Source organism: Muntiacus reevesi, chromosome 5 (assembly GCF_963930625.1).
Source record: "Muntiacus reevesi chromosome 5, mMunRee1.1, whole genome shotgun sequence".
Lineage (NCBI taxonomy): Eukaryota > Metazoa > Chordata > Mammalia > Artiodactyla > Cervidae > Muntiacus > Muntiacus reevesi.
In genome coordinates, this window is record NC_089253.1 from 83,930,534 (window position 1) to 83,944,675 (window position 14,142).

Here is a 14,142-nt window from a genome sequence, read left to right on the forward strand (position 1 = left end):
TTTATCTCATCCTAATAACAAAAACCAGCTGTAGATAATTTTCGGTAAAGACTTACCCAAAACTAGAGACAGACTATATAGTAAACTGAAATAAAGTTCTATAAATAACTACCCAGGGACAAAGAACTTGTTGCCTGCTCCACAAACCGCTTGTCTGTCTGTAGCATCTCATGTGCTGTTTTCCCTCAGGAAGCTTTCTGATGAGAACAGTAACTTAACGACTTCCATAGAAACCCAAACTCACAAGCACTGCCCCGTACACTGGCCTCCACCTCCCACTCCCGGTCTACAGGAAAGGCTGTGAGGCAGACTGCCCAGGTTACTTACTCGGTCATGAAGGAAGATAAGAGCCAGCAATATGTCATAGATCCCAGCACAGACCTCTGCAGGAGACAACGTTTCCAAAACCACTTCCAGAGGCTGCACTCGCTCAGTGACGAGATGAATGCCGTCTGCTTCCACAGTGCAAGACAAAAACCTTAGCAAGCACGGGTGACGAAGGGTCTTCAGGTGCTTTAAAAATACAAACAGAAAAGTCGGTAAAGTTAATGACTCAGAACAAGATGAATTATAGACTCATATATATTGTAATCAATTCAGAAAATGTATACTCAGGTCTTCTCCAGTCTCTTACCCCCCCCACCTAACCCCCCAAGTTTCAAATAAGGCAAAGAAAAATCCAGGTTGTGTTCTGACAGTGTTCACTTTACCAGCATTTATATTACTCTACAGAGACTTTCATTTCCATGAGTGTAAGCCCCCAAGAGCCCAGATTTCCAATAATTATTGCTATAAACTCTGAACGAAGCACCGAAAACAACGCCTGGGAACTCTGAAAAGTAAACGAGAGCATGTAGATTGTGGCGGGCAGTCACCCATGGGGTGAGTTTCCCGGTTGGGGGTGCCCCTTCTCACAGCTGTGCGCTGAGGCAGGCCCCCGTGCAGAGCAGTGCAGCGAAGGCGGCTAAAACTCCAGTGGAAACTCTGCCATCTTTGCGGCAAGGAGAACCGGAGCAGGTTCGAGCATGAGGAAGCTGTCCCCGAGGAGAGAGAGCTGAGGGAGGGAGAAGAAGAGGCCCCAGTTACCTGTGTACCCACCAGGTCTCAGACGAACCCCAGAACCAAACAGGCACAGGACAGACCCAAATTAGCACAGCAAAGTTGTGAAAAATGAACTAAGGTTTGAACTACCATGCACAGGAAGGGTGAGAGGAGAGTAGTTAAAAAAAAAAGGGAAGCTTGAACCCAAGGGAATTGACCATCCGCAAACAAAAAACATTAGCAGTCTCCAGAGAATTATAGCAGAACCAAGAGTCTATGCAACAGGGCATTCAAAACGTCCAGGACGCAACCCAAAATCTCAGAAGATAAAGAATCATGAAAATGTGAACAAACAGCCAACAAATAGCAACCCTAAGATTGACCAGACACCAGATACTAGAAATTATCAGAAGGAATCTGAAGCAGCTATCACCACCATTCCCCCCGGAGATAAAGGAAACAGTTATAAAATAAGTAGAAAGACAGAGGCTCTCAGAAGAGAAATGAATGTTACACAAAAGAATTAAATGGAAATTTTATAAATTAAAAATATTACAAATAAAAAAACACAATGGATGAACTTAATAACAGAATGATAATGACAGAGACGAGATTCAGTGAACCTAAAGTTGTTAACCAATCTAAAGAACAAAGATGAAAAAGTAAAAGAAAAGGTCAGAGCTTCAGAAACCTGGGTGACGATAACAAAAAGTTTAATGCACATAACTGGAGTTCTTAAAAAAAAGAAGAAATAATTGGGACATAAAAGAAATATAATGGATGAAAACTCCCAAAATTTGGCCAAATACTTAAGTTTACAGATTTAAGAACTTCAATGAACGCTAAATAAGATAAATCGGAGAAAACTACACCTAACACATTATGATTAAACTGCTGAAAATCAAACATCAACTTAAAAATCTTAGAAGTAGCCAGAGAAAAACAACACAGGTGGAGAGAAATAACAAACTGAATGAGACTAATTTCTCATAAGAAAACAGAATCCAAAAGATAAAGGGAAATTATCTTTAAAGCAATGAAACAAAAAAAATCATCAAACCTGAATTCTGTATCTAGCAAAAATACCCTTCAGGAAAGAAGGCAAATTAAAAGCCTTTTTGATCACGAAAACAGAAAAGTTGTTGCTAGATGATCTGCTCTACAAAAATGTGAAAGAAGTTTCAAGCTGAAAAGGAAACAACACCTAAGGGAAACCTGGATCTTCAGGATTGGAAGAAGAGCAGCTGAAATAGTAACTATCAGGTTAAAGCTGAAGCTTACATTTTTCCCCTCTTATTTAAAATATATATGACTATGTAGCGTAAGCACTGTAACACTTGCCTGGAAAGGTTTTCCACGTGTGCCATGTATGTGCATGCCTGCGTACCTGTGAGCACATAGTTAATATACATGTCACAGAAGAACAGCAGGTTTGGAGGCTGGAGACATCTCTGTGATTCCAAGGCTTCTACATTTTCTGTGACTGTGATACACACTAACCACAATTAGTGGTTAGCATTAACTAACCAAAGTTAATAACCATAACTAATTACAAGTTAGTTATGCATACTGAAGCCCTCAGTGTAATTGCTTTAAAAAAGTAAAGAAATATATAGCCCCCATTCAAGATACATTAAAATAGAATACTAAAAATATTAAAATAATTCACAAGAAGGGGGAACAGAAGAACAAAAATCAGAAGGGGATGAAAAGAAAACAAATGATAAATAATTACATTAAATGTTAAAAAACTAAACACTCCAATTAAGAGTGGATAAAAAAGGAAGATCCAACTATATGCTGCCTATAGAAGACATACTTTAGACATAAAAGACAGAGATAGGCAAATGAATAGAAAATAAATTAATTTGACAGAAAAGGCTATCTATCAGTAAGCAAAAGAAGGCTGACATGGATACATTCCTATCAGACAAAATATACTTCAAGACAAAGAGTATGGCCAGAGATAAAATGGGACAATTACTTAAAGAATAAAAGGGATAATTCATTAAAAAGACATAACCAATTATAAATGTGTATGTGCATAAGAACAAAAACTCAAGGTACACATGAAGCAAAAACTGGGAAAATGAAAGGGAAAAACAGACAATTTCACAATCATAGTATCAGAGTTGGAGATTTCTGTTGAATCAACAGAAAAAAATAAAATCAATAGAACTAGCAGAAAATAAACTAAATAAAATAAATAAAACACAGAAAACCTGAATCAAACTGAGATTTAGAAAACACTATATCCAACTGCAGAATACACATTCTTTATCTGATGGTCAGTTTTCTAATTAATGAAAAGAGAAAAGCTTTAAAGACAGTTGAATATGATTAAGGGGATTAAATGTTTGAAAGTAAAAAGGCAAAAAATAAGAAAGCAAGATCAACAAAATTAAACTGTTTATTGTGGATCAGAGTACTAATCCATTCAAAACTGTTTTATGATCCAGCACATTATTCAACCATCTTTAAAACTCTTCTCTTTTCATTAACTCATTAGGTGTCCCAAGTGGCTTCTTATTTGTTTAAATGAAGGAAGAAAGAATGGAGTAAATCTTGCATGATTCTGAATAAGGCACTTAACTTAGCAAAAACCTTGTCACTCCTCTTTGGTATATATGCATAAAATTATGCATAAATTCACAGGAAAGGTTAGCAGTTAAGAATGAAATAGAAATACTTCTTGATTTAAACTTCTGCTATTCCAAACAAAAGACAGAATGACAAGATGTACTTGCTAAGTGTAACTAGGATATTTTCTCTATGAACATCAATTAAAGAGAAAAATGCTTTTGTTCTGGGGGAGAAAGGTGACTGCTGTCCAATGAGACTGATTTGAAACCGTTTGTTGCAGTTACCAAGTAGCGATCACATCTCATTCACTCCACTAGGTACTGGTCTTTAAAAGAGGATTCTGAGTACGGACTTTATATTATTAAATTATGAGTTGTAGTATATATTTTGCCGATCTATGTTAAGTTAACAGATGTTAAGTGTGTGGTATCCCTACTATTCAAGATATCAGTTAGGACTCAGCCATTCAGGGGCTTGACTTTTCATTACCATTCTACCTGGGACTTGCTACCTCACTTTGAAAACAACACAAAGTCATTCTCAACTGTAGCTTAAATTCACTTTTAAGTTTTTAGATAGGGAGAAGGCTTTACTGTCACTCTGCTAAAGAAATACAACAAAATAACAAGACGCCTAAACCAGAGTGCTAGAATCTTCAAGGAGACATACTCTTCCTCCTACCCCTAAAATGCAAACTGGAGAAAAAGACAGAAGTCCATTCGGTCTTTAAATGTTCACTGCCTGGAGGTAGGATCATAAACCAAGAATAAAAGGCAGGAAGGTAAAGGGATACAGAACTCTATGCTGGAAAGCATGCTTTGGGTATAGGAGATACTGAATAGGCACGTGGAAACAATAGATCTGGAGCTCAGACAAGAGGTTCTGACAGATATTTAGAGACAAAAGGATGAGAATGTGAAGTCTGAGAACCGTGGTGGGAACTGGCCAAGGGCCAGTGCCGCCTGGTGACCCTAACACCCTGAGGGAGGGGCAATACTTCCTAGGTTCTTCTGAGCGGGTGGCGCTTGGGAGCCTTGTAAGAGAACCAGACTTCGATCATAAGGGGAAGGAAATCATTTTTTTTCAAAGCTGATGATACAGGGAAGTTGATTTACCAGAATGGGGGTTGTAAATAGCATAAAAAAGGCTGAGAGGGAGAGGAACAGAAAGGAAATGTCAGTATAAGGAAGAGCAGTAAAGCATTTCCCAAACAGAATTCAAACTCCTTTAAGCACAGCAATCAGTCCTTCTATTTCTTTCTCATGCCCACACAACATGGGTTCTCAAATATGTTGACCAACAGCAGCGTGAACCCACCCTGGAATTAGAGCATGTCTAATTCCCACCCTGGAATTAGAGCATGTCTCCTAAGGCACTAAACAGAGCACCTACACAGCATCTAAATACCTGCTCTGATGTGGCTGCTTGATAGAAAGACACTTAGGAACCATTCTTTGAGCCTATACTCACCATGAGGCCCTAACTAAACACGTACATTATATTATAGCAAACCATACAGTAACCAAGTTCTGACTTAGGATTTACCACCCCTTACAGGCTATTGGTTAGAAATGAATCATAATCCCAGTGAGAAAATTATACTATTGTATCAACAGCTAATGAATTCAGGATAAAATGAGAAGGTATGATGGACTTGAAGTATTTCTGATCCTGTTTTAGCCAAAGGTTATAACTGCATTTCATCTTACTTCAGAGGTTAAACAGTGTGCTGAGATGCTGTTTTTTATTTACAACATGGTTAGAAGGGTATGGCTTCCCTGGTCGCTCAGACGGTAAAGCATCTGCCTACAATGCAGGAGCCCCGGGTTCGATCCCTGGTTCAGGAAGATCCCCTGGAGAAGGAAGTGGCAACCCACTCCAGTACTCTTGCCTGGAAAATTCCATGAACAATGTTTGGCAAAGGAAACACTGTATATCTGCTGGAAATGGTAATCCTACAATTGACAGTTAGAAATGTCAGTGGTAGGATTAGGAACCTGATCTCTAGAGAAAGGAAGCAAGCTAATGATGGTACTTCAATATTTCAGGTATCTAGGAAACCAAGTTCCTAAAACCCAATGCAATGCCATTCATTTCTCAAGTACTGTTACCTTCATCTAAACTCCTTATCATTTTGCTGCCATTTCAAATTTCTCAGATTCAAGGTTCAGGTATTCAAAGCCACATGATAGCCCGAGGAACCTAAGAGACAAATATGATCTACTTGAGAAGAGTCATGGCTCAGAAGAGTATGTATAGATACCAAGGGTGGAAAAAAATCTTCCTTCTCAAGTTTTGCAATTCCCACAGTGCGGAAGTTATCAAACATTGCATGAGCTTTGCTTCTTCCCTTTAAAACTTTTATGATCTGGGTTGTTCAACTTCCATGCTACATACACCATAAAGATTAACATAATTTAAAAAATCTTAAGATCTTATAAATGGTTATAAATTTCTAGTACTTCACTAGTAAGAGTCAATTGTTATTTTCTCAAATATGCAATCTTATTAGATGATAATGACAAGAAGTATGTCAGATATTAACTGGAGGCAAGGCATTGCATCTTTTGTAAAATCACAATAAAAAATTATTATCAATTCCCAGATGGGATGGAAAAGAGACAATGTGTGGTCTTCCCCAAAAGCACAATTCCTTAGTGATACAATAGCCAGCTACACTTTTTATCAGAGCACATTAATGGAAAATGCATCAAGTGAAACATTTTCCTTAGGAAACCATCTTACAACTATTAATCTCAAGGCTGATCAGAGACATCAAACAATCAACTGGTGTGACAGACAAAATGCCTAAATTATATTCTTAACACTACATGTTATAATTTAGCCCTTTATAATCATTAACAACATATAAACCATTTAAACAGATCTATGAAATACAGGGCGTCCCTGGTGGTTCAGACAATAAAGAATCTCCCTGCAGTTCTGGAGACCCAGGTTTGATCCCCGAGTCAGGAAGATCCCCTGGAGAAGGAAATGGCAACCCACTCCAGTATTCTTGCCAGAAGAATTCCATGGACAGAGGAATCTGATGGGCTACAGTCCATGCGGTCACAAAGAGTCAGACACTGAGCAACTAACACTTATGAAATATATATCAATGTTTTATTCTTATTGTTAGTATAAAGAGACTCAAGGTAATACAGATCATAACTCCTAACAAAATAAAGATACTGAATCAATCTGAAAGGGCTTTCCTTTTTAGAATCTTCCTGAAGATAATCTGAATGCCTGAATACCCAAGGAAATGGCTAACTAGCCAAAGAAATATCAGCTAATACTTTTCTTTTCTCTAATCTGAAAAGATACTTAGGGCTATTTTCTTGAATTCATTTTTTCTAATGACAGCCCAGGATCTCCTGACAGCAGGTCAGCCAGCTTGCTAGCCCACTGGCGCCCTTCACAGGAGTAGCAGTTAGGAGGCCTGAGGTGGGAGGAACTTTTTCATAATAATAAAACTGAAGCTGCCAGAAGTGAATGCTCTAGGGTCCCTTGGCAAAAAGTAGGGCCCAGGTCACAGTCTTTCTGGGGCATCTTGTCCCACATTCCAGTTTCACATTCTTTCCGGGAGCACCACAATGCCTCAGGAAAGGAAAAAACAGCATTACAGTTCCTAAAATATGTAATTTTCAGGTCCATCCCATCATCAGCACACCAATTAAAATGTTGTCCATACTTACAGCATTTTTGCTAAGCTAGAATTAAGTCCCTTTATCTTCTGTGAGGCATGTAAAATCCCCTCCCAAACTTTCTCACTAAAAAATACAGTATGATGAGAAGAACTATTAGGCTTATCTATGGTACTTGACCTCGTGATGCAAGCTGATGACGTTCCCATGAAGTAAGGACAACTGTATATTCAAAGGCCATGGATGAAAATATTACTATGACCTACCCCCTTGGAACTTTACTAATTTCATGATTTTTAGAAAACAAGAAGACAGTACAAAGTACTAGCTATTAGGCAGTCACCTATGAAGGTACCTTGGCAGCTTTATTAACCTTATCTTCGTTTTCTCTCTTATAGACAAAAACCGACGCGAGTTTGCCATCTTGCAGTACAGCGGGGTAGACAGCAAGTCCGGAGGGTAAGGTGAACGGCGGCTCCTTCAGGGCATAGCTCTTCAAAGCACTGTTCTCTGAGCCCATCCCTTGTTCGGTGAGACAGGGGTGCTGCAGCTCCTTCTCAAAGCCAAGCAGACCTGAAAGCAAAAGGAAAAAAAACATTTCCCAACACTGCGTATCTGAGCTATGAGCCAGAGACAGCCAAGTAACCAGACCCAGGCGCTCCGCTGTAGGAACTCCCACCACTGCCTACAAGCCTCATAAACCAGGCCATTTGACAGAAAAACAGTCAGTGTTCAGCAAGTTACCTGCAAGGCTTGACAATGAACAAATAACAGCTCTAGAAAAAACGCACTTAACCAGACAGACACATGCAGTCACTGTCGTTCCCAACCCCCAGTGCACACACAGAACTTCCAGAGGAAAAGCGATCCAACACAGAACAAGGGCTCTCTGGCACCTACCCCACTTACATCCAGTCTCACAGAGGAAAGCGCTGCAAAACTTGATCATTCAAGAATGAGAAACTTCTGGATGTCTAAAACAACTTACAATTATATGGAGAACATTACAAACTGGAGAATATTTCTAAAAATGTTGAAAAACATGTTAACAAATGGAAAGCTTGTATAAACCAAGAAAACATTAAAACACCAGCCAAATAATGAAAAAGGAAATAGATAACTCATTGGACACAAATGATAATATGAGAAAAAATACAATCGCATAACTACTCTCCAAAGTATGCTAAAAAGGGGAAAAAGCAAAACTGTATAATCCCAAACATTAAAAAGACATGAGATTCTAGGAAATGCAAACTTTTCTATAAGGACAGAAAACAGGTAAGTGGTTGCCTGGGGTAAGACTAGTTAGAGAAACCATGGGAGAGGACAGGAATACAACGGGGTCTGAGGAACCTTTGGGGGGAATGGATATATTCAGTATACCTTGATTATGATTATAGTGATGAGTGATCTACTGCTATAGCTACACACACACACACACATACTTGAAAGGTGTGTTAAGTATTAACAGGTTTGTTGCGGATGTCAGACTATGGATGATTCACATAGATGAATGTGAATTCACATTCTGTGTTTGTCACACAGACATACATTTGCCTGCACCTCCCAACTGTTCCACAATAAGAGTATATCTTTCAAGGATACAAACTCATGTGGTTACAACGGACAACACACAGAGGTTCCGCAGTACTGGTGGAGAAGCAAAGGCTTACTGTGTGCAGAGGCACCTCCTGTGACTGGGTTTGCTCTGTGAAGGCAGCCACCGTCACAAGGTTCCAACCAGAACTGCCACTTCAGAATTGCAGGTCACACGATGTACCCACAAAGAGCCAAGGGCCTGAACATTTATGTGGGAATTTCCATATAGTTCAACATTGGCTCCAACATTTTTTTTTTTTTTTTCATAGTGAAAACTTTTATATTTGGAATTAGCCAGCTGGACTCAGTTTAGATGATCCCAATTTTGTTGGCAACATCCAAAGCATCATAGTCAGGTGGCTCCAACATTTTTAAACCTGTATAGCCCAAACAACACATGTCTCAAAAGTTTATGGCAGTCAGTTTTTAGTTCTGGCTTTACCATAACTTTAAAAATACAAGATAAAAAGAGTTCTTACTAACTCTGGTAGCGTGGGAAGCAAGTTGCAAGCTCTAAGTAACAGCCAAAAATTCTAGGTGGACCTTTAAAAAATTCACTTTAAAATCTTCATCCTTTGGGTAAATATAAACCCAAGAATCATTATACATAGACCCTCTACTTGAGATTTTCCCCCCCACTTTGGTAAAGTTCCATTCAACACTTACTAGGTTATCAGAGTATGCAATACTGCTTAAAACACACACCCCAACCAAAGAATTTCAAAGGGCTACCGACCTACATATAAACCTGAATAAGAATTATAACATGTATAAGGGCTAAAGTTAGCTAAAATTGATGTTTTTTTAAAAAACCCAAGAATGTTTCTGAGGATAAGAACTAAGCTGGCTTTGTAACAAATCCACTGAGTTCCTACCTACCAATTTATCTTTCCTAAGAATGATAGAGGCAAAAAAAAAAAGTAAACCCCTCCAAACAAACAAAAAAATACCCCAAATGACAACAAGAAACAGTATTACAAAGTATCTCAACAACAGCTGACCCTTTAAAGTCACAGGAAATTAGGGGCACCCATACCCTCTTGGTCAAAAACCTGAGTATAACTTTACAGCTGACCCTCCGTATCTGCGGTCCCACATCCGTGGATTCAACCAACAAAGGGGACCCGACCTACCACAGATCATGAAGTACCGTAGTGCACATTTACTGAGCGTGTAAACAGGCCTGTGCAGTTCAGACCCATGTTGTTCAAGGATCATCTGTGCATGTAACATAACACTCACCTTTCTACTGGGACGACAAATAAAACTGGTATTTATGTAGGATCTTGGAGGAAAAAAGCAACTACTATTAATTCCCCTGTTTTGGAGATGGTGCGGTGCCTGCCCAGCCTGTGACAACCCCCTTCCCCACCCCTCTTGGGAGCCTCACATTTAGCACTCGGATCTTGCGCCCCTCCTCTTAGGCACAGTTATTTATGGGTCAGATGACATCCTGAGCCAAAGGGCAGTCAAATCACACATGAGCCATCTCCAGGACCCATGACCCGAAGGAAGAACTAAGCTGGACAATCACTGTCTGCCCCAGGAATCTGAATGAACAAGAGCCATTTTTGTCTATTAGCAGCATAGCTGAAGGTTAAAAGGATCCCATAAGGCAGAGTCAGGGCTGTGGTAAGCCAAAGCCATGGAAATGAAGAAACTGGGCAAGTGCAGAAGAAACTGGCGGGCAGCAGCAGAAGAAAAAGCAAGCACTGGGAGAATAACTTAGGTACAGTACTACTCCAACCCGAGGCTGCCGGAAGCCCAGCTTCTAACCCACCGCCTCACTGCCACCCTTACAATCGTGGGAGGGGAAGAGTGGGATGCCAAGGACACCTGAGGTGGCCCGAACGGGTCCATGCTCTTTGAAACTAACTGCCATTTCATAAGCACAACTTTTAACTCCTCCTATCTGAAAAGCAAGTCAGACTAGAAGAATGAGCTAGAGAGGTGCTACTTTCAAAAGTAGCATCTGAAGTTAATCTAACTTCTTTCTCTCTCTTAGCCACAAAATACAGCTTTCCAAAATCTACATGTAAGGAACTGCTGTAAGAAAATAACCTTGGTAGAAAAAATTCATGCCATTCACTTAGTTTTAATATTAGTCTCCAGAGGCGACAAAGTGGTCATAAGACTTCAGCGGGGACTCTGGCTGAAGGAATGGCCATCAGCAGAGGTACAGCAATAGACATTTAATAAACTTGGTCATTTCTCAAGAGCAAAACACTTTCTTATGGGGATATAGGGCCTTACAACACCTATTAACCTTCCATTTAATGTTATGAATTCCACTATAAGATCACTAACAATTCAGGGTTATAAAAGCTCTAGGAAGATACTAAAAACTGGGTTTTATTTGGGTCCATGACCTCAAGAAATACCACCTGAAAATTTAAAGGAATGAACCCCTTCCTTGCGAAAACTCAAAAGGATGACATTTTATTAGTTTGAAAGCATGATTAATGTTGACAGCAGTCTACTGATACCACCCTGCAGTGCTTTCAGTAGTTGGATTACAGCCTGCTGCTGCTGCTAAGTCACGTCAGTCGTGTTCGACTGTGTGACCCCATAGACAGCAGCCCAACAGGCTCCTCTGTCCCTGGGATTCTCCAGAAAAGAATACTGGAGTGGGTTGCCATTTCCTTCTCCAGGATTACAGCCTACTTTCAGTAAAAACTTCATTAGTTAGTGTTAATCGCTCAGTGGTGTCTGACTCTTTGCCAGCCCATGGACTTAGCCCACCAGGTTCCTCTGTCCATAGAATTCTCCAGGCAAGAATACTGGAGTGGCTTAACATTTCTTTCTCCAGGGGATCCTCCCAACCCAGGGATCAAACCCAGTCTCCTGTACTGCAGGAAAATTCAATACTGTCTCAACCACCAGGGAGGCCCTATTGAGAAATAAATATTAGGAGGGAAATAAAAAGATGCGCTGTTGACTGCAATTTGTTTATGTCTTAAAAGCAGTAATTCTTAATTTGTAGCTTCACAATTCTTACATCCTAAGATATAAGTTGTATAGTTGTATCCTAAGAGGCACAACTGTTGCTATAAACAACGCTTTAAAAATGACAATTCAGCTAAAATGGACTTACTGAAATCTAATACTGGTAAACAAGAACACCTGGACTTCCAAAATGCTCTTTTTTGTTTTGAAGAGTAAAGGGGAAAGCACCAAATCATTTAACGTTGAAATGAAAAAGTCACAAAAAGGCAGAAAAAGGTACTCTAATATTAGCATAGGTATTTTTCAGAATTTACCACCTGGTGGCTCAGTGGGTAAAGAACCCCCCGCTTGCCAAAGTAGGAGACCAAGAGACATAGACTCCCATCTCTGGGTCAGCAAGATCCCCTGGAGAAGGAAATGTCAACCCATTTCCAAGCTCTGATATTCTTGTCTGGAAAATTCCATGGTCAAAGGAGCCTGGTGGGCTACAGTCGATGGGGTCGCAGAGTTGGGCAAGTGTGATCTCCTGCGCAAGCGCACACACACACTAAAATAAAATATTGGGTAGACAGTTTGACTTGTATAGGTATCATCGTCTTCTCTTTAAAATGTTGTTCACCTATCTTGCTTCATCCTTTTACTTCTTTGGGCAGCACATCAGGTTTCTGGGCCACCTGTGGGATTAAAAGCCCTTGTCTACGTTACTGGGCAACTCATACACTAAACTAAGAAATGAGTGTTCTTTGAGGAATTCGCTCTCCTTCGCAAGTAATTGGGATGATCGTGATCTTAACTCCCTCAGCTTGGAAGTTCCAACGATAAGGTTTTGCATTGAGAGTTCAAAGGACATCTGGTACTGATCGGTATTTTGTTATCTGGTGATAACATTACTTGAGGCCCTTCGTTTTGATCTGTTTCACGTATACATTCCCTATAATGAACTCTGTTCAGCAATATATAATGAAGCCTTTGCGTACCTAAAGAACTAAGTATGACTTCAGCTAAGGCACGGGATGTTTTGGGGGTATGCGCACGGGTCCTTAAAAACAACAGTAACAGGGATTCCAAAATTCAGGATCCAACTGAGTATTCGCACGGTTTCCTATATATGTTTCACCTTTATTCTAAACAAAATGCACTACCCAGAGACAGGAGCCAGCGGCGCCCCTGGGGCCCTGCACCGGTCTCCGATCGAGAATGAAGGCAGCATCCCAGGGCGGGCGCGAACCCCGGCTCCCGCGGCCCGGCCCCAAGCGCCCGGCACCGTCCCGCCCCTGCCGCACACACTCGCCCTTCCGGGGGCCAGGAGGGCAGCCCGGGAGCCGAGGCTGGGGGTTGGCGGGGATCTGACCGCGACTCCTCGGGGTCGCTGAGAGGCCGGGGCGGCGATCCCCCTTCGCTGGCCGCTCACCTTCCACACCTGCCCGCGAGGTCGGGCTCAGAGGCTCCCTTCCAGTGCCCCACCGGGCGGGGGTCGTCCGCGACGCCCAGATTAGCAGGGGGCCCTACAGTGAGCAGGTAGGCTGCGCGGAGGCGGCAAGCAGCGCTCAACCGGCAGCGGTGCCGCGCCGAGCTCGCCCCCGTGCGGGTCCCAAGCGCGGACCCGCGAGCAAGGCGCGCGCCCCCCGCCTAGCTCCCGGCCCGGGCCGGCCCCCTCCCCGGCGGCCCAGGCCCGCACTGACGCAGGACGCAGCTGGCGGCTCCCTGTTACCTGCGGGTGGGCGGTGGGGGAGGCGGCCAAGGGTCTTAGCTCCGGTCCCCTCTTCGCCCCGTGTTGACACCAACCACCCTCGCCTCCCCCGTGACGCTCTGGCCACTACACCCACAATCTTCGGAGTCTGGTCTCTCCGGCACCATAGAGACGGGTCCGGAAGCCGGAAAGAATGCCGGCCTTCAGCCCTCCAACGCCACCACGAGGGCGAGAGAACCCGGAACCGAGATAGAGCGGCCGCGCAGGTGTTTCTCAGGCCGGTGCCATCTTGAATGTGGGCGACAGTGCGGGCCCGCGGCTCACTCTCTGCCCCTAGTCTCCTAGTTGGTCTGTGAAGATGTCTCCTCTCTTGGACTCTGAATTAAACGTGAAAGTCAGCCTTGATTTTAATTTTCAGCCTTTTAACCGCACGTCTTAACTGGATTTCCGCCCGGATCAAAAATGGCCGCTGGTAGCCTCTAACAAATAGAAAAGGGGCGGGACGGAGAAGAAATTGGTGAGGACTTTTAGGAGAGTGACGTGGCTAACCCCGCAGCTCTGATTGGCTGTGCTGCGTGGGCCGAAGTCCTAAGAATCCCCGACTAAAGCTGGCAGAGGTGGAAGTGATTCCAGCTG

The 14,142-nt window shown here is 42.1% G+C and overlaps 1 protein-coding gene across 4 annotated transcripts in view; it reads right to left on the bottom strand.

Moving 5' to 3' along the window:
• SCYL3 (SCY1 like pseudokinase 3) overlaps positions 1-13,696 on the bottom strand; it is a 38,902-nt gene extending 25,206 nt beyond the window's left edge. For 2 of the 4 annotated variants that reach the window (XM_065935671.1, XM_065935669.1), the window contains exons 1-3: positions 13,528-13,696; positions 7,627-7,844; positions 328-513 (exon numbers count right to left, since the gene is read on the bottom strand). In XM_065935671.1, coding sequence (XP_065791743.1) covers positions 328-513; positions 7,627-7,791 — 351 coding nt within the window. In that variant the 5' untranslated portion in view covers positions 7,792-7,844; positions 13,528-13,696. Of the gene's footprint in view, positions 1-327; positions 514-5,735; positions 5,827-7,626; positions 7,845-13,227; positions 13,246-13,527 lie in introns of those variants that run through there. The other 2 variants (XM_065935670.1, XM_065935672.1) reach the window with 2 other exon arrangements.
• Positions 13,697-14,142: the final 446 nt, after the last annotated feature.